This window comes from Felis catus, chromosome B1, assembly GCF_018350175.1.
Source record: "Felis catus isolate Fca126 chromosome B1, F.catus_Fca126_mat1.0, whole genome shotgun sequence".
NCBI classification, from domain to species: Eukaryota; Metazoa; Chordata; class Mammalia; order Carnivora; family Felidae; genus Felis; species Felis catus.
Genome location: NC_058371.1, coordinates 50,455,095 through 50,481,305, shown reverse-complemented (window position 1 = coordinate 50,481,305; position 26,211 = coordinate 50,455,095). Strand labels below are relative to the sequence as shown.

The following is a 26,211-nucleotide window of genomic DNA, read 5'->3' as shown; positions in this document are numbered from 1 at the left end:
CATAAAATAATTGTAATCTTTTCAAAATGCTTAGATTTGAATAGCTTTTTATCTTTGTGGTTGACTCATCTTGATTGAGACCAGATAAATGATGTGCAGCTTAAGTAACTGTGGTCTTCAGACCAATATTTTTGGTATATCATTGACATATGGCTCATGCTCTGAGAGTAGTATAAAGTATTTGGAATCAAGATTGCGATGGAAAATAATGAATATAGTATAGACATTAATATAAAACTATAGCTTTAGGTTTAAAAGGTATAACTCAACTCTGCATTATTCCTTATAAGGAAATACAATTTGTAGAATGTATTTCAGAGAAGCCAGAAATTCCCCCTACCCCATTCCATTTGCTTAAGAAAATCTTTTAGCTAAGGTAATGGATCAATATAAGAGGGCTCAGGGGAGATGATTTCAGTTTCTATACATGTAAGAATACAATGTTAATCAGTGAATTTGATTCTTTTGTAGGAACATACATTGATAGGGTCAGCAAATTCCCAAGATATCCAGCTATGTGGAATGGGAATTCTTCCTGAACATTGTATTATAGACATCACATCAGAAGGCCAGGTTATGCTGACTCCTCAGAAGAACACCAGGTAATGTACTTTAATTAGTGTTAATGTCACAATCTTTAAGAGGAAGAAAGGACACTACTTGTGGATGCTTGGCCTTTGCTTTTTAAGTTCACTTAATGAAGATATTCACTTCGTTACCAAGGCCTTTACATTTAAATTTTTAGTAGTTCTTAAGCCATGTTCCCTCTCTATACTCACTCTCGTGGCCTTATTTAAATAAGGCCCTCATCAAAAAAAAATAAAAATAAAAAAATAAGGCCCTCATCATATCTTGATTGGAACCTTTTCTTCTGGGTCACTCACCAGATGGCCGAATGGCTTTCTACTATTTTTGATACAAAATCCCTTACATCCCTCCTGTCTGTCTCTTATTCCTCTATGTCTGCCATTCCTTTGGGCAGCTAATTCCTGTTTGACATTCAAGGTTAAGCTCTGTCATTATCTACTTTGGGGGAATTTCCTGTTTGGTCTAAGTGAAGGGCCCCTAGTACATATTCCCATACACCTTATGCTTCCTGTCAACACTTTGTATTTGTATTTTTGTGGTCTCTTAGCCTTTATTACCCCAATGGACTATGAACTCATTGAGGACAAGGGCCCTTCTATTTTTGGTTCTCTGTCCTTAGTATGCAATAGAAGACTAGTATATAAGTGCTCAGTAAATAATGGATGAATGAAAAGGTGTACCATTATATAAATCAAATGTTTGTCAGTTTGTTTCCTTGGGCTGTGTGTTATATAATGATCCATAACTGTTAACTGATTTATATTGAATTTCCAAATGTTGGACCATTTCATCCTGTGATACTGAATAATCATTAATATCATTACTGATTTCATCCACAAAGTCTTTAAATATTGGTAAGCAATCAAGCTCATGGTGAAGGATACAAATAAGAAAGGGGAAAAAAAAGAGAAGACACTGGGCCTGGCACTCCCAGTTAGGGCATGCCATTCTCCTATTAAAAAATCAACCTCAGGCAATGTTATTCTGAGGCTGTGATAAATAAGACAAAGCAGGCCACATCATCATTTTGTTTCAGCACAGACAAAAATCAAGGTCACTCTGCCACACACCAAATACCAAACACCTTCTCTTGGTTGAGGTGAGCGATTATTTCTTCACTTGTCACATCTTCATCGGAGTCTCCCCTCCATAGATAAGATTTTTTGAAATGCCCGATCATACAGCATCCAGCACATACAGCACCCCATGCTGTCAGAGCCCTTCCCAAGTCATCCAGCTAAAGCCCAGATCCTGCCACAGTCCTTCCCAGCACAGTCTCACTGAGATACCCTGTGCTTCCTGGGGCTGTGTCTTCTCCTTGTGCATGTTCACCACAGGAGTGCTCCTCATGGTCTTTGGGTGGAGGACACAGACACAAGTCTTCCAAACTCCAGTTCTCACTTGAAGTTTACAGTTGGCAGCAAATACTGCCATTCGTTTCCTCGCTTTGTTTATTTGCAAGAAAATGCCCAAAATAACACTTTGTGTGTATGTCTTTTGCTCATGACACCCTTCATTCTTTGGTATGAATGGACACAGTGCTTTTTATGTACTTCCCATTTTGTCACCTGAAATGTTTAAAAAGTTGGGTACTCAGAGTCAAGAGTAAAAAAAAAAACACATAGTAATTTTTACTGCATCATCAAAGACATTCTCAAAGGAAACATTTTTTAAAAATTGTGAGTTCATGGCAGTGAGTAGTCCAGTGACTACTAGAAATGTTTGGTGCCACTGCCTTGGTTTGTGCTAAAACACCAGCAGTTTTACTCATTTGCTGGTATAAATGACACAGTGAAAAAAGGCAGGTTAGCATTATTATAAAAAATAGCTTTGATCTTGGGAACCCCCCAGAGACCACACTTTGGAAACTGTTATTGTGTTCATGCTTTTATTTACTAATTATAGCTTAACTGCTGTAGCTTTTAAAAATAAGCCTCTATATAAGTTTGCCTTTAATTAAACTCCTCATTGTATTTAAGGAATTTGTGTCATAAAAGCTAAAATCTGCTAATTTTAGTAGGTTCCCTCTTGTTATATGTTTTGAGCCTCAAGATTTACATAATCAGACTATAGGAGGACCAATTACTTCTAGTGTTTAAAAACCCACATGGCAAGTGAAATCTAGATACAGAGAGTAAGATTTTGTGTGTATGCATATACATAAAAAGTAATTAACAATATAAAGCCAGGTAGTGCTTAGGATGGCAAAGAAACTAAGATACTATAGGCTGGGGTGATGAGCAGACTTTATAGAGGAAGCCGAAACCAGCTGGGCTGTGAGAGCTGAGGACTTGGGGGGAATGGAGAGGGACAGGAACTCTGTTCTAGTTTGCAGGACTGGCTGGTATAAGCCTGGCTTTGAAAGAAGAGTAAGTCAGCCATGTTCAGTGGACAGAACATAAACCTTTTGTTTTTTTTGCCTGGAGTTGAGAATTCACTGGAAAGGGGAAAGGAGATAAAGAAGGCTTCCTTTTATGGGGCCTTGAGTATCAAGTTAAAGAACTTGACCTTTATCCTGTATCTAAGCAAATGAGTCCTTCAGCAGGAAGGAGGCTTGATGAAACTGGTATTCCAGGAATATCAGTCTTATAGTGGTATGCATAATTTTTCTGTTTATTTCCTGCCTCTGCAAATTCTTCCCTTCATATCCTTCTGTTCATCCATCTGTTGAACTCCATTGTCAAGATAAGCAGTCAAGTGGACCTGACAAGTCTTTTATATATTGATAGGATATGAATGTTTTTTCTGTGCTCTAGGAAGTTACAGAAGATTTTAGCATAGGTCTCATTTATTATTACTGGTATCTGTAGATATTTCTAGATTCTAGTTGGTTGATTGGCTCTTATCCATGTAGATTGGTCATATTCAATTTGAGTTGTAATGTATATGCTACCAGCTTTTTATTATTGGCTATAATAGTTCCATACTCCCTAATATACTATATAACAAATTTGAAACTTTGAAAAGTAGAGGATAATAATATATTATACTTAGTACCATAAGCTTTTTAGGTAAATCAGCAAAGAAGTAAATACAAATAATGAAATTTACTGGGAATCAATTTGGGGAATTGATTATTTTATTTTTCCTGGTAACTACATCTCTATGGTATAGTAAAGGAGAAAACGTTGATAATCATTGTTTGCATGTTTGACCTCTTCTCCCCACAGAACATTTGTAAATGGCTCTTCTGTATCTAGTCCTATACAGCTACACCATGGGGACAGGATATTATGGGGAAACAACCACTTCTTCAGGTATGACATTATTCATGGCTCTTAGAGATTGTTGAAGATTGTACTCTGAAATAGAAGAATATATATTAGGTAAACTTAGCTCCATTAAAATTAGACATTATTTTGTGTACATATATATTTATTGACTGTATATGGTTTGTTCACTGTATAGTTTGAGCCTAGAGGCATATGAACCCTATACTCAGGGACAATAAGGAGTTTACTTACTTATTTTTCCCTTTTCATTTCCCAGTGGAAGATGATTGTTTTGCCATCTGGTATAAGAATTCATTAATTTTTTTTTCTGACATGCTTATTTTTTTATCTGTTTATTTTTTATTGGAAGAGTAGTACTTTTAGTTTCCTTCTTCATGAAATAAAATTTGTATTTCATTTAGGAATGTTTTCTGCTGCAAGTAATAGCAAACTGAACTATTAAAATGACTTAAACAGTTTGTTCACTGACAGAATAAGAAATCCAAAGGTGGATGGTTGGTAGCATTGGCTAAGCCTTTCAAAACTGTCATGGTAGAAGTCTTGTCACTGTTTCACTGTCTTGGCATTTCCCTGTGGTCTGTGGTCTAAAGATGGCTACAGCACTCCAGGCATCAAAGCAGCATCTGGGCACATATGAAGAAACTGAGAGAGATGGGTGGTGATACTAGCCCTGTCTTCTTGATCAGAAAAAGCACAGAAATCTTCCAGAGTCCCCAGCAACCGTCTACTTTTGTGTCATTTGCTAGAATTTGCCTGTCACCTGTAAGAGAGGCTGAGAAAGTGTGTGTCCCGGGACTGCACACATTATTTCCCATAGAAAACTGGTGTTGTATTGCTAAGGAAGGGTGGACTAGAGATTGTACAGAATTAGAATCCTGCTGTGTTCCTCTTCCTGTCACTGGTCACCCTGCTTGGGATATCAGCTGACTTTTCTTATAGCTAATGGAGATCCTTTGCTTGTAGGCCAGTCGATATTTTGATTACTGAGGAAAGGGTAGAGGGGTACAAAGTATGTGGAAAATATTTTTCATTTTTTTCCTTCTCAAACTAAATCAAGTGGAAATTGCTTGGCTTGGTTTTCAAAACCTCCATAGTTTGGGATAAATTGATCTTTCCAGCATTATCTCCCACAATTCCTGCTATAAACATTTTGTGTGCCCCTGTGTTGTTTTATTCATAATTTCTCCAGACTATGAGAGTTTCCATTCCTACATCTCTTCTCATGCTGTTCCCACTGCCCTAATGCCCTGCTTTCTCCTTATTGTTTAAGGCTTGCCTCAGATGACTTCCTACTCTGTCATCCTTTTTGTTGTTATCACAGTGTTCCTCAGCTTTTCTTCAGCACTCGCTTGTTACAGTCATGTGGCCAAGTCATGCTGTCTGTTGTAACTATTCACACGTATGTGTATGTATTTCTACTAGTAGAGGATAAACTTCCTGGGTATAGTAATTGCCTTACACTTACATAGTGCCCCCTTGGCATCTAACAAATACCAGTATTTAATGAATGGAATGAATACGTGCCTATCTTTATTTTAAAAATAATACTCTTTTTTTTCTCCCAAGACTGAATTTGCCTAAAAAGAAGAAGAAAGCAGATAGAGAGGATGAGGAACAAGACAGCTCCATGAAGAATGATACCAGTTCTGAGCAACTGGATGTAGACGGAGACTCCTCCAGTGAGGTGTCCAGTGAAATTAACTTCAATTATGAGTATGCACAGATGGAGGTTACCATGAAGGCTCTGGGTAATAATGGTGAGCAGATCTGTTGTGCATTTTAGAATCTTTTAAAGTTGGTGGAGAGTTAAACATGTTTGTGACTGAGACCTTTTAAATATTAACCAAAAAAGGAAATCTTTATGTTATTCCCTGCACTCTATTCTTTTGTGTCTTTGGTTTTAATTTATTTATATAAACTTTTCATTCTTTCAGCCTTGATTACAAATCACTGCCAACTTTATTCTTAGTGGTAGAATTTCTCAGATTTGACACTTGACTGCCACTCTTAGGTTATGTGTAGAACACACAATAAGACCTGCTTTTTCTGGATGGAAAACAGTTCGGCATATATCTAACAAGAATAGATGATATGATGAGTAATTGTGAGTAAGGAAAACTGAGTTTATTCCAAACTGTCTTCAAGAGTCTTCTTTTACTAATTAGGGTGACAAACAGCATAGCCATATATAGAACAGCATTTGAAATATATTGTGTTGTACAGTCACCTTTCGTTCATTATTTACCTTTTTAAAAAACCCTTGTTTAGATCCAATGCAGTCCATATTGAACAGCCTAGAACAACAGCATGAAGAAGAGAAACGATCTGCATTAGAGCGCCAGAGGCTTATGTATGAACATGAATTGGAGCAGCTACGAAGAAGGCTGTCTCCTGAGAAGCAAAACTGCCGTAGCGGGGACAGGTTTTCTTTCCACTCACCCAGTGCTCAACAGCGACTGAGACAGTGGGCTGAAGAGAGGTAGGTGCATAGGGCCTTTATTACACATGCACAGCCAGTGCTTGTTACTGTAACCTGCCCAGGTCAGATGCAGGGTGAAGAGATCTAGAAATTACTTGAAAAAAAGTTAGATTAAAAAGAGAGTGTTACAGCTTAAGAATCATTTGGCATTATCTTATTTTTTTCATTTTTGAAAAAAACAGGAATTACCAATTTATATTGATTTGTTTAAAGTTGCCCTTGTTAGGTACTGCCACATTTTAGTTTGTATGGCTTTTGGATTGAATAAACAAATACTTGTACTTAGAAGTTATACTTTATCATTGTATTATACTTTAGGTTCTGAAGCTTGGGTAGATGCTTTTTAAAAAAAAAGAAAAAAAAAGAAAGGTGGTTATCTGGACTGATTAGTTCAGGTAGGTAAAGCATGGTGCTAATGAGATACAGATTGCAAGTTTGATCTCTATATGGGCTAATTAGCATTGCACTAAAATGTCTCATCCATGGTTACAGATTGTACTTAACTAACCTCTTGCCATTCCAAGTTTGGTCTGCAGACAGGCAGCATCTCTCTCAGGTGGTGACTGATAGAAGTGTAGCATATCAGGTCCCACCCCAGCACTCATGAGTCAAAATCTTCAGTTTATTAAGACCCCCAGGTGACTTGTATACACAGTCAAGTGAGCACTGTCCTAATCAACGGCCAGCTTGTTACACGAGCGTGTGCCTGTACGTATAACGTAGCCCGGATACAAACGCATGCATGGGTCGGTGTCAGTAATGTATTCCCTGTGTGCAAAAGGCAGTTGTAAAGCTTGGTTCGCAGATTGGCATTTGTGTATTATGTAGTACATAATATTCTGATGTGCTGCTTGATGGTTATTCCTCCCCCCCTTTTTTTTTTAAAGAGAAGCAACACTGAATAACAGCCTGATGAGGCTGAGGGAACAAATTGTTAAAGCCAATCTGTTGGTGAGAGAAGCTAGTTACATTGCAGAGGAACTGGATAAAAGAACAGAGTATAAAGTAACCCTGCAGATTCCAGCCTCCAGCCTGGATGCCAACAGGAAGGTGAGGCTGCCATTCATGGAAGAGGCAAAGATGTCATTGGGAACATTGTCTATTTCACCAGTGTTATTAAACACCAGTGGATTTGCCCTTCTCCCCACCTGTACTTTCTGCAGTCTGTATCCTTTTGTACTTGCTCTCCAGTAGAGTTTATTTGCTTTTAATTCTCTGCCTCTGTGCATATCTGTCCTTTGTCCACAAGAATATCCTCTCCACCTCCACCCACCACACTCTACCAATTTATTTCCCTCAACTCCCTTCCAGTTTGTTTAAATGATTTCTGAAAAGCCTTTCCTGATGAATCTTCTGAAAGTGGTGTTTCCCTTCATTTTGTTACCACTGTACAACCCTCCTCCCTTAACATACCTGTTTATTTTACATAAACCATGTTATTTCCACTTGCTAACAGATTGCTCTGCAAAACTGTTTATTAGTTGTCTCGTGTGTATTCATGGTCACAAATTTTTGTGGTATAATCTAATAAGCTTAATAAAATATAGAGGGAAGTTCCCATCAGAGTTTTCTATCCTTGCCATTCAGGTGTTTTCTTTGTTATTTAGGTTCTTTTCTAGCTCTCAGTCATGTTCATATGTAATTTTTATGATAGAATGTTATATTCAGAAAAGTATTTTGAGCGTCTGTGTGCTTTGTTTCCCCTACAGTATTTGACACAGCAGAGGTTTAATAAATCCTTCTTGGGTGTTCTAATTTGATAGCAAGGACCACATCTATCTTTTTCTTGTGGCATCACAACATCAAGGTCAATGATTCCACAGAATAGATATTTGGCAAATGTGATACTTAATGTTTTTAGTAATATAGGTATTGTGGATGTGATACATTCATTGCTTTATGGAGACTTGCATTTTTTAAAAAATTTTATTTATTTGAGAGAGAGCATGCACACGCACATACAGGGGAGGGGCAGAGAGAGAGAGAGAGGGAGAGAGAGAATCCCAAACAAGTTGCATGCTGTCAGCACAGAGCCCGACATGGGGCTCTAACTCACAAACCGTGAGATCATGACCTGAGCTGAAATCAAGAGTTGGACACTTAACCGACTGAGCCACCCAGGTGCCCTGAGACTTGTCTTTTGGTATATATTCTGTGAACTTAGAACTTTATTTTTCTTGTTGGCATCTGTAGGGCAAACCATGGGTGCAGTGGGACTCAGACAAAAAGCAGTAGAGGAAAGCTAATCTTGGGCAGAAGGTATAGGGCTTATATTCTTCTAGAAGACTGAGCAGAGCAAGGTCTTTTTCCATTCTGTAGTGTTTGAGTTGGAAAAACAGAAACATAAACATTTTTCCCCCATTAAGCATGACTCTCTGTAGCTTTTTCTGTGTATCCTGGCTCAGACCTTATTGGAAAGATCAACCCTGTCTCCAGGCAGCCAGGTCAACACCTAGAAGTGACGCAGGTCATTTTGGGCATCCCTCTCTCCCAGACACCTGGGAGTATGTTCATGGGGTATGTGATGGCCGGTAGAGATGATGCATATTGCTGGTGTTGAAGCAGCCATCGTTAACAGACGGCTACTAATCTACACTGCTATCATAGATTTACTAGATTAGTATTTTCAGATTTCACCTGGAGAGACGAGCTTGACAAGAAAGTATTTCTTAAGTAGAGAGTCTCCTTAACTCAGGCTGGGCCTTAACTCTTTTATCCAACAAATCTTTTGGTTTTGGTACTTGAAAACTCTTCATTTCACTTAATGTCGTGTCCATGCTGTGCGCACCGTTATTTGTTCTGGTCTTACTCCTGACCTTGTACTCGCCTCTTTCTGGTGATTTTGGTGAGAGGCAGAAATTTCTTTTTTTTTTTTTTTCTTTTTTCCAATGATTATTGTAATTGCAGGAGGGCCAAGTCTTGATGCTTCAGCATATTGCTGGTTGCCATTTCCTCCTGGTTCTAGCATTCTCTGCCTGTAGTACCACTCTCTGCAGATCACTGATGAGCTTTTTGTATTGATTCCCTGGTTGGCTGAGTATTAGGTAGGGGAGTCTTTATAGTATGAGAGAATGGTAATTTTTTAGCTTCAGAATTCTAAAATCTTTGTTTCATCATGTAAATTCTGTTTCTTTGAAAATGATTATACGTGGGATGTTAAAGTAACATGGGTGTATTCACAGTCCCCTAAAGTTCCGAGTAGACATATCCAAACAGTTGGTAAATTATCTGGTGACTCTAAATTGATGAGTAACTGATAGATATGTCTCTCTGGGGGAGATTCACAGGGGTATTTTTATTTTCTACTTTGTGGTTTTAAAAACTTTTTCTATATTAAAAACACATTGCCTTTTTAAGCTGGAAAAACTTCATTAAATTCTAGGTTTTTTTCTGGTGAGATTCATATAACATAAAATTAACCATTTTAAAGCAAATAGTTCAGTGGCCTCTAGTGCATTCACTGTGTTGTGTGACCAGCATCTCTATCTAGTTCTATACTGTTCTTTTAAATTTTAAATTTTAAATTCAAGCTATGTGTATTTTTACGTTGGTGTCATTTGTTGCCTCCAAATGGGTAAATGGGATTCTTTTCATGGTTTGCTCTTTTAAACATTTTGTGTTTTGTACCACATTAACATACTACCCATTCAAAAAGATATTTAACTTCAAACTTGAAAGTAAAAGATCATTTCTTGGCTCTCCATCCCAGCAAACTTTCCCTTTGCATTCAATGCTTATGACTCTTTTTCTACCCACTGGGACTCTGATCATATGATGGTCTGAATAAAACATTTTTAATATCCCATTAAACATGATTTATTCTGTTAGGTTTTAGATTTAAATTTATATCCCATTTACTATATGAATAATATACTATGTAAATTTACTTTGTAAATTACATCTAATTTATATACTTAAATTTAAATTTTGATCGCCATTGAATATAATGGCATCATATTAAGCTTGTAAGGTTTCTGGGAAGTTTTGCAGTGAACTGAATAGAGGATGATAGCAGCTTTAGTTTGGGTTGATGACATTTGACTGGTGGGTAGAGAATGGTCAGGGTTGACTTCCGTGATGGATATCTTTGTGTTTCACATGGTCACTCTTACTGTTTTACAGCGAGGCTCTCTTCTTAGTGAGCCTGCAATCCAGGTGAGAAGAAAAGGAAAAGGAAAACAGATTTGGTCTTTAGAGAAACTGGACAACAGATTGCTGGATATGAGAGACCTTTATCAGGAGTGGAAGGAGTGTGAAGAAGATACTCCAGTAAGTTATCTGAGAAAAAGGACTTAACCAGTAGTCATAGAAAGAATCAAGCAGGAAGGAGCCTAACCATTTTAGGGAAAAATTGTTCATTTTTCTAAAATAGTAATCCTGTTTCTAGAATAATACTTATTTTAACCTTCTAAATTGTTTTGCTAATCAAGAATCTTCTTTCCTCTCCTCATTGTATGTTCTCTGGATTACTTGTAGAATCTTCTACATTCCATTCTGACATCTGTAGTTGTCATGTGTGTCTGGTCCTGTGCAGGACTGTGAATTTACTTAGGACAGAGACCAGGCCTTATTATCTCTCTTCTCACTTCTCCACACATTTAACCTTGCAAATAGTATCCTGTAGTATCACTTTTTTGAGTACAACATCAGTGGTACCTTAATATTTATACCATTAAGAGCAGATTTTGAAGGTGTTTTGATCCTAAAGTGGGTGATGTAGAGCTGTACTCTGGAACTTTCTCCTCAAGTTGCAGGTTTTCCCATTTAGGTCGGCCATGTACTTGTGCATATTTAAAACAGAAATACATGTTATGTATATTTATACAACTTTCAACACTGTTGGTCTTGTTTCCTCAGAGTTGTTTACTTCCTTAGCATCTTGTTTTTAAAAATAAATGTTTATTTTTCCAGATTGTCATAAAAAATGACTTTATAGTTAGATGACATTTTTTCTTAAATTTTTTTTTCTTTTCTTCTGTATTTCTCTTGTATGTCAGCCTAGAAATAAAACAACATTAACAAATTACAAAAAAGCAAACCACTCTTGCATATGGGGTCAGCTCTCGTTAAGCAGCACCATTATCTTATGGTTTGGCAGGAACAAGTGGAATAGAAATGAATGACAACTCAAGAGCACTTTTGTACACTCGACTTCTTTTTCTAGCTAACATGTGTTCTCTATTTTCATGGCAAGATTTCCACATAAAGGAGGAGAAATAAAGTAATGATATACTGAGATGGCTCTGTCATGGGTGAAGGATGCTGATCCCCATTCTGATGGGGATGAGGAAGAGGGAGTGGGTGTGACCCAGTGTTGTACTTAAGCTGAGTTTGATCAGTTTCTTACTGGCCATGAAAAGGTGGTAGTAGGTTGAATTATTTGTTTTAAATTTTTTTTGAATGTTTGTTTAGTTTTGAGAGAGAGAGAGAGAGAGCGAGCATGAGCGGAGGAGGAACAGAGAGAGAGGGAGGCACAGAATCTGAAGCAGGCTCCAGGCTCCCAGCTGTCAGCACAGAGCCCGACGCAGGGCTCAAAATCACGAGCTATGAGATCATGACCTGATCCAAAGTCGGACACTCAACTGACTGAGCCACCCAGCCTCCCTGAATTAATTTGTTTTAAGTGATTTCTGAAGTTGCGATGTTCCAAATCTCTTTAAAGGTCATACGGTCCTACTTCAAGCGTGCTGATCCATTCTATGACGAACAGGAAAATCACAGTCTCATTGGGGTGGCGAATGTCTTCCTCGAGTCCCTCTTCTATGATGTGAAGTTACAGTATGCTGTTCCAATTGTCAACCAGAAAGGAGAGGTTAGTTTTCTCTTTATGCCTTATACCCTGCAGAAAAAAGTTTAGGAAACATTACAGTGGTGGTAGTACATTGTTGTGACTCTTTTTCATCAATAATAAGTGTTATTTATGTGTATTATTATTACCTGTGTTTCCATCTGCTTGGTGGTGATTATTCCAAGTACTTTGAGGAAAAGTAACTGTTAGAACCTACACTTCTAAATTCTCATTTACCATTAACCCAACCACCTGACTCTAAAATGGGAGAAATAACAAAATCCCATTTTTCTTCTCTTGTTATAGGTGGCAGGTCGGCTGCATGTAGAGGTGATGCGAATCAGTGGTGACATTGGGGAAAGGATTGCTGGAGGTGATGACACCACAGATCTCTCCTGTGATAAGGAAACCCAGGAGAATAGACTTGTGTGCATGGTAAGTCCCAGTTTCATTTAGAAGTAATGGAAGTGTGGTGGATTTTGAGGATTGTGGGTAGACAATAAATACTGTGTTCTCTTTTGAATTTTGAAATACCTGTCTCTAAAGAAATCTTTAGTATTGGTATTCTGGAGACCATATTTCATCATATATACTGATTTACCAGTTAGGTACTTCTACTACCTTCCTCTTTGAAGTTTCAGATAAGTCACCTCTTTTTCCGGGACATTCTGCTCCAAAGTTATATGGATTTATGTTTATGTGAACTTCTCTGTAGAGAAACAAAGTTTTTTTCACATGAATTTCTTCCTCTTACTGGACCTCTTGACTTCTGCTGATGCTAGAGATTTACTCCAGTCTTGTTTCTGCTCCTAAGCTTCTATTATATAGAGGTCACTCTTCACGTGTTTTTCCATGTGTTTTTTGTTCCCCTTACCCATGTGCCTTTGTGTATGCTATTCCAGCATGTGCTCATCCCAAACCCTGCTCTTTCTGGTCTTTCCATGCATACAATTCAAGAGTATTTTTGAGTGATATCTGTTAGACATTGTGCTGAGAACATAAAGATGAATAAGACAGGATTTCTGCTGTCAAGGAGCAACCTGTGTAGTTTCTGTTTATGTGGAGGGGGACACACAAGAATCCAATATCGTGTGACCCAAGTGCTCTGAGAGAGGTTGAAAGAGTTGCTCTGGGACATAGAGGAGAGGTAATTAATTCAGAGAGTAAAGTCTGAAGAAAATTTCTGGAAGTGAGACTCAGAGTGAACTTGAAGGGGGGGGGGGGCGGAGCATGTGATATAAACCTCTTTCTCCATAGGGTACTGTCGTATTTTCATGGGTAACAGCTAGGTAGATCTTAAGTAGGTCATTACATTCGTGAACTCCTACCCAATTGGTGTAGTTATTGCCACCTCTGTCACTCATTAGGACAATGAAAAAACTCTTACACATTTCCAAACAGTGTGTTGATCCAGTGTGCCATTGGTTGAGAATCTCTGTAGGACCCAGTTAAAAGGGTTTTTGAGGAAGAGAAATCCACGAGGATCATAGGACCAGTGTATGAGTGAGAAGAAGGCCATTAAAAGGTGAAATGAAGGAAGCCTAAACTTAACGTGTATTTCATAATCCATCCTTAGTCCAGTTCCGTGTCTCAGTAAATATTGGAGTTAATACTGAAATACTAAATTGGAATACTAAACACTGAAATACTAAATACTAAAATTGGAGTTAATACTGAAAAGAGTAAGTGAGGCATTTGCTGCAAGCTATGGGGAAGCTACTACAGCTGTTAAAGATGTGCTCCTTTATATGGGTCTTTGTATGTATTAAGAAGGCCTCGGATGCTTAAGTCAGGTGCTTCAGAATGTGGGGGAAAATTCTTAATTCACTAAAAGGTTAATCCTTACTGTATTATTCTTGATTCTAGGACATTTTCTCTGAGGTTGTATGATTATCAAAGGTGGAGACATAGACTTGATGACTCCATAATGGCTCCTTTTAAAAGTGATGGACTAGTAAATGCAACTATGTAAAAGTTTACCATTAGTAAGTTACCATACACAGATACAGTTTCATTTGAGAAAGTCAGAACTGAAAAAAAAGTAGTATATAGTGGGTAACATAAGCTTTAAAAAAAAAAAGAATTTAAAATATTTTCAGATTTTTTTTAATGGAATATATCAAACATATAAAAAAGTAGTGAGAAAAATGTTATTAATCCCTATTTATCCTCCCTCCACATTATCAACTCATGGTCAATCATGTCTGACTCATACACCCAAGCTGCTCTGTGCTGTCTGTTTCCCCTGGATTATTTTGAAGCTATTCCAGACATCATATTTCATCTGTAATAGTTTAGTATATATCTCCAAAAGAAGAGTACTTAAAAAAATAACTATTATACCATAATCTAAAATTAATACTTTCTTAATCTCATGATTTACCCAGTTTCCTTGATTGGCTTGTGTGATGTGTCACTTAAATCTTAATCTTTAGATTTAGATCTGAATCTAAAGTGTCACTGGCCTTGTGCTGGCTTGCTTCCTCTCTTGTTATCTCTCTCTCTCTTACCCTATAGTTTCTTTATTGTAGAAACTGACTTACTGGTCTTGTATTATCTCATAATCTAGATTTTGCTGATTGGTATTATTGAATGTGTTAAACTGGTAGTTAGATATGAAGGTGATAATATGGGGAAGGGGAGTAGCAAGGGCTTTTTATAGGTGTTGGTGTGTTCTTCCATCCGCAGTCATATTATGTCTGGTTTTCTTCTGGAGATGTTAGCAATTACTGATGATTATTACCTAGATATTTCATTAGGAGTTAGAAAAGAATGATACTATAATTCTATCACCATTTGTTAGCTAGAATTCTTCTCTAGATTCTTGGGAGGGAAGCAAACCATAAGAGATGCTTAAATACAGGGAACAAACTGAGGGTTGATGGGGGCATTGGGGGAGAGGGGAAAATGTGTGATGGGCATAGAGGAGAGCACTTGATGAGATGAGCACTGGGTGTTGTATATAAGTGAAGACGGGAATCTACCCCCAAAACCAAGAGCACACTGTACACACTGTATGTTAGCTAATTTGACAATAAATTATATTAAAAAAAATAGAACTCTTCTCTAGATTCTAGAGAGAATCTTCCTATTATATCAGCTATTTTGTTCTTCAGGGATACAATTTGTATAGGAAAGGCAGGGTAAATGTTGCATTCTTTTCTCCTTTTTTTAAAAAACTAATTTTCAGGGCGCCTGGGTGGCTCATTCGGTTGAGCGACCGACTTTGGCACAGGTCCTGATCTCATGGTTTGTGAGTTCAAGCCCCGTGTCGGGCTCTGTGCTGACGGCTCAGAGCCTGGAGCCAGCTTCCAATTCTGTGTCTCCCTCTCTCTCTCTCTCTGCCCCTCCCCCACTCATGCTCTGTCTCTCTCTGTCTCAGAAATAAATAAACATTGAAAAAAAAATTTAAACTAATTTTCAAAATAATTAATTGGTTTTCCTACAAACATACAAAAGTGGCCAGTGAGGTGTTTGTTGTTTTTTTTTTTTTTTGGTTTTTTTTTTTTTTTTTTTTTTTTTTTGGCCAAATGTCATTGTGAACTCTTTGATTTAAAAATATTTGATGTGTTTTGATCCATTGTATTTATTACCTATATTGAAGCTCAAATTATCCCATCTTTGGCCTGTGGGCTCCTCTTCAGTTGTCTCTTGAGTCCTTTTGACACAAACATAACCCTCATAGACTATGCTACAAGCTTTCTTGCTTCCTGGTATGATGAATATTCTAGTTTCATTCTGGACATTTCCTCTTCCAGAACTAGAATCAGCTATGTCTCCAAGGAACCTAGTTCCTTTCAGTGGAAAGTGTTTTTTAGAGACCATATTCTAAGCATATAATAGTCTTTTGTGTAAAATGAGGAAGACAGACTATATGACAATAAAATATTGGTGGGAAAAACAAATCATTCTGGGACACTTAACAATAATAGGTATCACCAGCTTATAACAGCAGTCTAGATTTATTTTTCTATGATGAAAGATAAGTGTGCACATATTCACATATTGATGTTTTCAATTACATTAAATTAAATTAGTGTATTTTAAAACCCCAAACAACATGTCTTCTGACATTCCTGGGCTTTATAATGAACAGTGGCAAGTCGAAATCTGTGGTATTCTGACACCTTGTGGTGATTTTGATTTCTGTATGTAGAAACTTAAAAAGCAGAAAGACCCAAAAACTATGTTCTGGATGCAGGATATTCCTCATTCCTGGTATTCTTCGTTCCTGGTAGTCTTATTCCTGATAAGTTGCCTGTAGGATATAGTTCAGCATATGAAATCTTTTTAATTTATTTCAACCTTAAAATTGAGATTGATTTCTAAGGGAAAAAAATTGGCTTTCCGATGGAATTTAATCACAAAGAATAGTATCAAACATCTGTCCACTCAATGCTTTGATGTGTTTTCATTTCATTCCATTAGTATGGTCAGTACTCAGGCCAGTATCATTAGGTAGCTGTCCTGTTTCACATAGGAGAAGTCTCAGCCTGAGAAAACCAAGAATTTAATCTGTTCAAAAGCAGAAGCTAACATGTGACAGAGATTTTTATTTAGATTTATGTTCTACAGAAATCTTGTAATCTCCTCAAACACTATATTGTCTCACCTTAAAGAATATAATAAAAAAATTTTAAACACTTAGTGAAAAAGCAATGGTTTTTTAAATTTAACAAAAAATTAATTGCCAAACACTGATTGCTCTATTGGGTTTAGACGAATAAAATGCATTAGTCAATCTGTCTTTTTTGTAGCCTATCAGGGGAATTGCTATCTGAATGTCTCAAAATCTTGTTGCCATTGTAGGGAATAATGAATAATAATGGAGTTCTCCACCATTGCTTACCCCTTATGTACCTGGTATAGGAGAAAATAGTCCTCTACTTTGCATGATATTCTGTCTTATTATTGCTTCCTGAAATGTTAAGATGATTGCATTTGTGGTTGCTGAACTATACCAACTTCAGCCACATATTCAAGTTTATTTTTATTAAATTTATTTACTGGAGACACAGTACATCATACAACATGCAGGAAGTGACTAAGTGAAAAACATAATAAATAATCAATGCTCAGTCATGAAAGTCAGCCCCTAATCAATTATAAAATCAGAATTTAGTTTTGCTCAATTAATTTTAGAATTTAATTTCTGTCATAGCTGGAGGAGTTTTAGAATGTCACAACTTATCACAAAAATTCCAACTTAAAAATCAACTTGACACTGCCTGCCAAAAGAAATATTTAGAATATTTGACTGCTTTAAAATCCATTATGGGCATTTATTCTTGGCACATTTGGGTCTAATTAGACATACATTTCTTTCTCTTTTCTTTTCTTTTCTTTTTTCTTTTCTCTTTTTTCTTCTCTTGTCTTTTCTTTCTTTTATAGTAGGCTTTATACACAGTGCAGAGCCCAACACAGGGATTGAACTCATGACCCTGAGACCAAGACCTGAGCTGAGATCAAGAGTTGGACATTTAACTGGCCAAGCCACTCAGGCACTCCTGATTAGACATATATTTCTAATTGCATGTTGTTATCACAAAGCCCTGCACTCCTACAGTCCAGGGTGCATTTCCTTTGATTCATCTGTTCCCTGAATCTGTGTGGAGGAGGCATTCAGTAAGAGTTGGTACAGAGATGGTCAGCATTCACCATCTTTAATCTCCATTTATCCCTTCAGATCTTCAAAGTATACATTCCCAAGGCGTTTTAAATTTTCCAGAAAATCCTCTAGTAGCATATAATATTCTACTCAAGAACCTTATTCTTTCTTATTCTTTAAAATATCAAATAAATGTTTTTCGCCCTTTAGTGAATATTCCTTATTGTCATGGGTGCTGATTTCTTTCTTCATAAATCATTCTTAACACTCTTATGTTCTTATGACACATCCATAGTTAGCCAAATTCATATCATTGAATGGTGTTGATGTTGAGAACCTTCTTTTTCTCAGTTAATTATAATTAATAATAATATGATGATGATGATGAGATTGATGGTGATGATGATGTAGTTATAAGAAGCTAGAATTGCTCTGTAGATACTTGAAAACATCCAAGTCAAGGTGGTGTTACTCTCTTGTCAACCTCTCACTAAATATAATAGTTGTCGTCACCTTTTCACAGATGCAGAAATACAGTCCCCGAGTGAATGGGATTTGGTCAACAAAAACCAGTAGTTGGTGACAGAGTCAAGACTGGGGTCCATCTCTAACTCAGAGTACTTGTTGCACCTTTTCTGAGTTAAAAACAAATAGAGCCTTCCTTTTCCTTCAGGTTAAAATACTTCAAGCCACTGGCTTGCCACAGCATCTGTCCCACTTTGTGTTCTGCAAATACAACTTCTGGGACCAACAGGAGCCAGTAATTGTTGCACCTGAAGTTGATACCTCCTCCTCCTCTCCTGTCAGCAAGGAGCCTCAATGCATGGTTGTCTTTGATCACTGCAATGTAAGTTTGTTTTCCAGACTCCGTCAGCATTTAAATACTTAGGTAAAAACAAAACTGTAAAGTGAGCAATATTTTGTTGAATAATTTGGTATCAATATATATCTTTTTAAAAAAATTTTTTTTATATTTTGAGAGAGAGAGCACTTGCAAGCAGGGAAAGGGCAGAGGGAGAGGGAGAGAGTCCTAAGCAGGCTCCATACTCAGCAGGGAGCCCTACTCAAGGCTTAATCTCACGACCATGAGATCATGTCCTGAGCTGAAATTAAAAGTAGGATGCTTAACTGACTGAGCCACCCAGGTGCTTCTTCCTTACAGTTTTCTTAATAACATTTCTTTTCCATAGCTTACTTTATTGTAAGAATACAGTATAGGATATACATAACATACAAAATCTGTGTTTATCAACTGTTTAGGGGTGCCTGGGTGTCTTATTCAGTTAAGTGTCCAACTTTGGCTCAGGTCATGATCTCATGGCTCGTGAGTTCAAGCCCCGCGTTGGGCTCTGTGCTGACAGCTGAGAGGCTAGAGCCTGCTTCAGATTCTGTATCTCTCTCTGTCTCTGCCCCTCTCCAGCTCGCACTCTCTCTCTCAAAAATAAATAAACATTAAAAAATTTTTAAAAACCTTTACGTTAGTGGTAGGCTTTCTGGTCAATGGCAGGTTATTAGTAGTTCAGTTTGGGGGGGAGTCCAAAGTTCTGTGTGGAGTTTTGACTGCACGGGGTTTTGGTAACCCTTGCGTTGTTCACGAGTCGGCCATATATACTCTTCTCAAAGGAATCCATGTGTTGAGTTAGAGTACTGGAGAGATTGTCATCTAAAAATTGTAAGAAACTAGTGTTTTTGAGAAAATGAAGATAGAAAAGAGACAATGATGAACTTCATTGAACACCTGATGCCCTGCTAAGCAGTTTATATTATTCTTCATCTGATCTTTACCACTGTTGTATTTGATGATAGTGCTTTTATTGTTTTAGCAGCAGCAGTCAGTTCAGAGAAGTCAGTTTACCTGTGGCGAGTGATTAGAAGAGCCAGGATGGTCAGACTGTCGATTCTGTTTTTCTAGTGAACCACAGTTGATCCATCTCATTTCTTTCAAGAGAGAGGTCTCTTTTTCATCTATTTTAAACATAGAAATACCTTTGTGTGTTAAAGACCAAGAGAGAGAGTGTGGATTTTATGACTTTTTAAAATAAACTGTTTTGGAACTTAATAATTATTGCAAAATGCTGTCATATATATCTTATAAAGATGGATAGGTTGGGAGAATTTTTAAAAATTGGGTGATTGTTTTTTTTGCACTGATAATCATTATTTATTCCTGCTCTCCTGTTATTGGAGATAATTGTGTCCTAAAGCTAGAAAAATTGTTATTCTAATACTGTTACCTTATTGCATGTAATAACTTTTATATGAAGACATTGTAGATCATTGTTGGAAATCTTTTTTTTTTTTTAAGTAGGGTCCATGCCCAGTGTGGGGTTTGAACTCACAACCCCAAGATCAAGAGTCACATACTCTACCAGCTGAGCCAGCCATGCACCTCTCATTGTTGGAATTCTTAATATAACTATTTATACTTTTAAAATAGCTTCCCAAGTATTGCTAACAAAATAGAATACAGTGCTGGTCTTTCACAACAGATTTTCAAGGCGAAAAGTTTTTTTTTTTTAAATCAGAGTTACAATTATATTTAAAGTCAAGAACCTTAGACCTTCTGAGCACTCATCATGCATGTTCAAAGATTCTGTTTTAGAACTAAAACATTTTTTTTCCATTTCTCTTCTCCATAATGGAGTAGATATGTGATGGTGGGTATGAATAATCATAAGGTTATCAGAAGGTATTTCCTCTTTTGTCATTATTTTCTTTTAGGAGTTTTCTGTTAACATTACTGAAGACTTCATTGAGCATCTTTCAGAAGGGGCATTGGCAATTGAAGTATATGGCCATAAGATGAATGATCCTCGGAAAAACCCAGCCCTGTGGGATTTAGGGATTATCCAAGCAAAAACACGTAGTCTTCGGGACAGGTGAATTTTAGATACCATCTGATTCCATTTATAATTTCAAAGAGTTGCTAGAGATTAATACTGCTATTTATAAAGGTAACCCTTTCCTGAGCATTACTAGTGTTCCAGGGATAGATGGTATTATTTCCAGGGTATTTAAAGCACAGTTAAACTTCCTTGGAGGAGTGAACTTGAAAGAGTGAAGGAAGAGAAGTTAAATGTATAGATAGTTAAGAATAAAGAATGAATGAATTTTTAGAGAATAGTTGCTTAGCATTACTTTTTTTTTTTTTTTTAAGTTTATTTTGAGAGAGACAGAGACAGTGCAAGCAGGGGAGGGGCAGAGAGAGAGGTGGGGAGAAAGAGAGAATCCCAAGCAAGCTCCATGCTGCCAGTGCAGAGTCCAATGCAGGACTTGAACCCATCAAACTGTTGAGATCGTGACCTGAGCTGGAACCAAGAGTCAGATGCTTAACAGACTGAGCTACCCAGGCACCCCATTCTGAATTACTTCTAGTTAATCAACTAGAGGGAGAATGGATCATGATATACCTGAGAATTCAGGTTTTACTTATTTTGTCTTTAGCTCAAAGTTCTTTTGAAATTCTATCAGTCATCGCTTCTCAGCCTTTTGGCTAAGATCAAGTGTGAAATGCCATCAGTCATGGAAGGAAACAGGTTTATTTGTTGACCAGAATTTTAAAAAGAAAAGTTGACTCTGGTTTCTCTTCAGATCGCATAAATCTTTCGCCTTTTACTAAAAGAAAAGTTGAAGGGGAATGACTGAAAGAGCATATATTTGTGCTTTTCACTTTATTATAGAAGAGAACCAGATTTTCTTTTCTTGCATGTAGAAAGTTTTAGCAACTCCTAAACTTAGACATTGAGACTTTTTTCTTGATTCTTTTACTAACCTGAGCAAAGATACTTGTCAAGTTACCAAAGCATATATAGCACTACCTTTATCTATGAAAAGATAATCACTGTACTTGCTTCTATGCATCTGATTACCATGTTTGGATTTTTGAATAACCACTTTGGAATATATAATCATCATACCTTTTTTTTTTTTTTAACGTTTTTTTATTTTTGAGAGAGAGAGTGTAAGCGGGGGCAGGACAGAGAGAGAGGGAGACACAGAACCCGAAGCAGCCTCCAGGTTCTGAGCTGTCAGCACAGAGCCCGATGCAGGGCTTGAACTCACGAACCATGAGATCATGACCTGAGCTGAAGTTGGAGGCTTAACTGACTGAGCCACCCAGGCACCCCATTATCATACCTTTTAGAATGAATTAAAAGAACTATTTCTAGTTCTGATGTTAAATTTGTTTAATTTTGCTTTTAATTATATGTGCTAGTATGTATTTGTGTATTACTCACTGAATCAGATCATTCTACTGAATTAGTTTGTTTGGAGGTCATTATCATTGCTAGTTGTCATGTGAAGGATCCTAAGCTGTCTGTGCTGAAATAGAAATGTATGATTTTCCAAGAACTTCACGTATTTCCTAGATGGAGTGAAGTCACCAGAAAAGTGGAATTCTGGGTCCAAATCTTGGAACAGAATGAGAATGGTGAATACTGCCCTGTAGAAGTAATTTCTGCAAAGGATGTGCCAACAGGAGGAATCTTTCAACTCCGGCAGGTAACAAAATTGTGAATGTTATCATTCTGAATGTTAACATTAAATTCTTTGGCACCATAAAGCTTAATATTGGATTCCTATTAGCGGAAATGTCCTTGATAATGAAATCTAGACTGGCCAAGTCCATTTTTTGTATTAAAATTGTCTCCTACTTCATGTCTGTTTTCTTTCATTTAAAAAAATATTGCTGTGTGGGACACCTGGGTGGCTCAGTCAGTTAAGTGTCTGACTTTCGCTGAAGTCATGATCTCACAGTTTGTAGGTTCGAGCCCTGCATCCGATTCTGTGCTGACCACTCAGAGTGTGGAGCCTGCTCTGGATTCTGTGTCTCTGCCCCTCCCCCACTCACACTCTGTCTCTCTCTCAAAAATAAATAAATGTTAAGAAAAAAAATATTGCTATTTATAATACTTTAAAATCAGCACCCGATAGGTTTAGTAAGAAAAAAGATAAGCTTAAAGAACAACTTAGAATTGAATTATGGGCAATAATAGAAACATTAAGCAGCATTAGAATATTTATAAGGACAAGGAGAAGCATTGTGATGTGGCAGAAAGAACAGGCACTTCACAGTCTAACATGCCAGGGTTCAGTTCTGGTCTCCCACAGCCTAGCTGTAAACCTGTGAGCAAGTTCAGTCACTTCTCAGAACCTTTCCTTAGGTATACAGTGGAAAGTGTGATGATAACACCAACTTTGTAGGAGAGGTGTGAGGTATAGAGATACTGTGTATGAAGCCCAGTGCTTGGTACTTGGAAAATGAAAGGGTTTTTTTTTCCGTCTAGACCCAATTCTCTGATTATCTGTAGATACCAACTGGGTGTCCTACAGTTCAGTTCGGTTTGAATTGAAACCTCAGTTCACTCATAGTGTCAGACTGCACAGGTTTTTTTTGTTTTTTGTTTTTGTTTTTGTTTTTTTTTTTAGAAAAATTTTTTTTTCAGCGTTTATTTATTTTTGGGACAGAGAGAGACAGAGCATGAACGGGGGAGGGGCAGAGAGAGAGGAAGACACAGAATCGGAAACAGGCTCCAGGCTCTGAGCCATCAGCCCAGAGCCCGACGCGGGGCTCGAACTCCCGGACCGCGAGATCGTGACCTGGCTGAAGTCGGACGCTCAACCGACTGCGCCACCCAGGCGCCCCCAGACTGCACAGGTTTAAGGGCTTAGACTCAGCACAAGATTGTCCTCATTTCAGATGCCAGTTGCAAGTATCTGGTCCTCAATTCTGTCTAGCTTGGCTACAAAATCGGAGGTTCACCCAACTCTCCTCCCCTTTACTTACTATTTGTAGTTTCCATAATAAAGGATACAGCTCAGGAATAGCCAAAAGGAAGAGATGATGGGACAAAGTACGGGAGGAGGGATAAGGAGCTTCGGCATCCTCCCTTTGTATGCCGCCCTCCCACCACCTTGTTTTGTTCACCAACCTGGAGGCTCACTGAACCTCATTGTTTGTAGGTTTTTATGGATCATCATTATGTAGGCATAACTGATGAGTGATTAACTCAGTCTCCATCCTTTCTCTGCTCTCTCCTGAGGTTTTGGGGTGGACCTGACAGTTCCAGACTTCTGATCAAGGCTTGTTTTTTTTTTGGACTATTGGCCCCTCTCCTGAAGCTATCTAGGGGCTTGCTGAGGATTGTAAGGTTTAAAGTTGCATCATTAAGGGGCGCCTGGGTGGCAGGGGCTGTTGAGCAACTGACTTCGGCTCAGGTCATGATCTCATGATTTGTGAGTTCAAGCCCCGCATTGGGCCCTGTGCTGGCAGCTCAGAGTCTGGAGCCTGCTTTAGATTCTGTGTCTCCCTCTCTCTGCCCCTCTCCTGCTAATGCTCTCTCTCTGCCTCTCAAAAATAAATAAACATTAAAAAAAATTTTTTTAAGTTGCGTCATTAAAAGATGCACCTATAATCATTATCACTCAGGAAGTTCTGTGAGTTTTAGGAGCTCTCTGCCAGGATCTGAGGACAAAGACAAAGTATCTTTGTATGATACTATAGGAGATGTTACATAAATGCAGCTGAGTTGCATGAATATTTGCTAGAAATCAATACAGCAGAGAACTATGTGGGAAATTTCACTTAACTGCAGGCAGATTGTAACCTATAAAGTGTCTACACTGCCATAGGAGAGAATATCTTAATAGAATTTACATAAAAGATTTGGAAATACTCTTTTTTTTGCTATACTTTACATTAATTCAGTATTTAGTAGAATATTGTATCCTATGATAGTTTCCATACTTTATTTATTAGAGAGAGAGAGAGAGAAAGAGAGCGAATGAGCGAGCATGCACCTGTGGGAGGGGCAGAGAGAGAATCCCAAGCAGGATCCCAACCTGGGGCTTGATCTCATGAACTGTGAGATCATGACCTAAGCCGAAATCCAGAGTCAGATGCTTAACTGGCTGACCCATGCAGGTGCCCTGATAGTTTCCAGACTTTAGAACAATAGTAAAATATTAGAATAGCTTTTGAAAAATGAATATCGAAATCATTCAAAGCAAAACATGAGAAATGGTTAAAGGAAAAAGACAGTTTGCTTAAATATTTAAGTTTCTGAATGTTTTAGAAGGAGGAAGGTGGTAAGTACTTGTTCTCTGACCTTAGCAAACGAATTTTAGCAAATTCATTCATATATGGGCAAAGATCTAAAAGCAAAAGGAAATTAGTTTAAATTATAACATCAGATATATATATAAAATAGGATTCTCATGGGTGTGAAGAACATCTTTTTCTGAACATCTGTTAAAGATATGTGTGTGTGTGTGTATATATGTATATATATATATATATATATATATATATATATATATATATATATATAAAATCTTCTTTGGATGCCTTAGAAATTCATCGCCTGGAAGGCAAGACCAGATAATTTTCTGTTAGTATAAATAGAATATGTAAGTATTTGTCATATATCTGACAACATTTACTAAAAGTATTCAATGAGTTGAGTTAATCAAGGAAGGCTTTTTCTTAAATTTTTTTTTTTACATTTATTAATTTTTTGAGAGACATAGAGCACAAGTTGGGGAGGGGCAGAGAAAGAAGGAGACACAGAATACGAAGCAGGCTCCAGACTCTGAGCTGTCAGCACAGAGCCCGACGCGGGGCTCAAACTCACAAACCGTGAGATCATGACCTGAGCCAAAGTTGGGATGCTTAACCGACTGAGCCACCCAGGCACCCCAGGAAAGGCTTTTTCTGAAGGGTGTGGGTCTTGATGTGGATGCCAAAACAATCGTGCAAAGGCTGGAAACATTTTTCATACCTAAACAGCAAGAATAAAGATACAGTAGTTGGAATTAGGTAAGTTTGGGTAGAAAGTAATATGTAGGAAGATCTGGAAAGCAGCAACAGAGGAGGTTATAGAAACATGTGGCAGCTAGTTCATAGAGGGCCTTGGATAGTAGTCTCATTTGAATTTAATATATTTGAAAACCAGAACGTACTGTTCTCGAACAGAAAAGCGGCAGAGGAGAACTGATTAGGTTCGCCATAAAAAATTGCCAGTTTTGTAGTTAAAAAATGCTCAAATATCAGCAGTTACACGAAGTTCAATCTGTTAGTTTAGGTATACTGTTCAAAGCTTTTCTGTGGAACAGTAAGCAGTTTCAGATCTTCTGTGTCCTTTTCTTCCTTCTGCATACCTTGAACGCTCCCCCGACACAGTGCCTGTACTTCACCTTTTGCATGTGGGCACCCATGGAAAGTGGGTTACTTTCTGTCTTAGGGGAAGTGAACAAATCAAACGTAGCTAGTTGAAATGAGTAAACTATTTTAGACAATCAAAATGTTTTCTGGGGGTACTCTTTCCACAAAATAAGTGATGCATAGTTATTGGAAAATATTAAATCAAAAGACATCTGTAACTCATCTCTTCAAATCTGGCCTTCAGATTAATCATTTGCCTAAATTGATTTCCCTGATAATGCAAAGCTCTTGGGAATTAAAAATCTGATGGATGGGGCGCCTGGGTGGCGCAGTCGGTTAAGCGTCCGACTT

At 37.6% G+C, this 26,211-nt stretch overlaps 1 protein-coding gene across 1 annotated transcript in view; it reads left to right on the top strand.

The window, feature by feature from the left end:
* KIF13B (kinesin family member 13B) overlaps positions 1–26,211 on the top strand; it is a 202,983-nt gene that overhangs the window by 109,579 nt on the left and 67,193 nt on the right. The window contains exons 14-24 of the mRNA XM_023252641.2: positions 472–602; positions 3,759–3,845; positions 5,388–5,578; positions 6,090–6,300; positions 7,188–7,350; positions 10,423–10,569; positions 11,963–12,112; positions 12,395–12,523; positions 18,370–18,543; positions 20,418–20,575; positions 22,067–22,199. Of these exons, the coding sequence (XP_023108409.2) occupies positions 472–602; positions 3,759–3,845; positions 5,388–5,578; positions 6,090–6,300; positions 7,188–7,350; positions 10,423–10,569; positions 11,963–12,112; positions 12,395–12,523; positions 18,370–18,543; positions 20,418–20,575; positions 22,067–22,199 (1,674 nt within the window). The remainder of the gene's footprint in view (positions 1–471; positions 603–3,758; positions 3,846–5,387; positions 5,579–6,089; positions 6,301–7,187; positions 7,351–10,422; positions 10,570–11,962; positions 12,113–12,394; positions 12,524–18,369; positions 18,544–20,417; positions 20,576–22,066; positions 22,200–26,211) is intronic.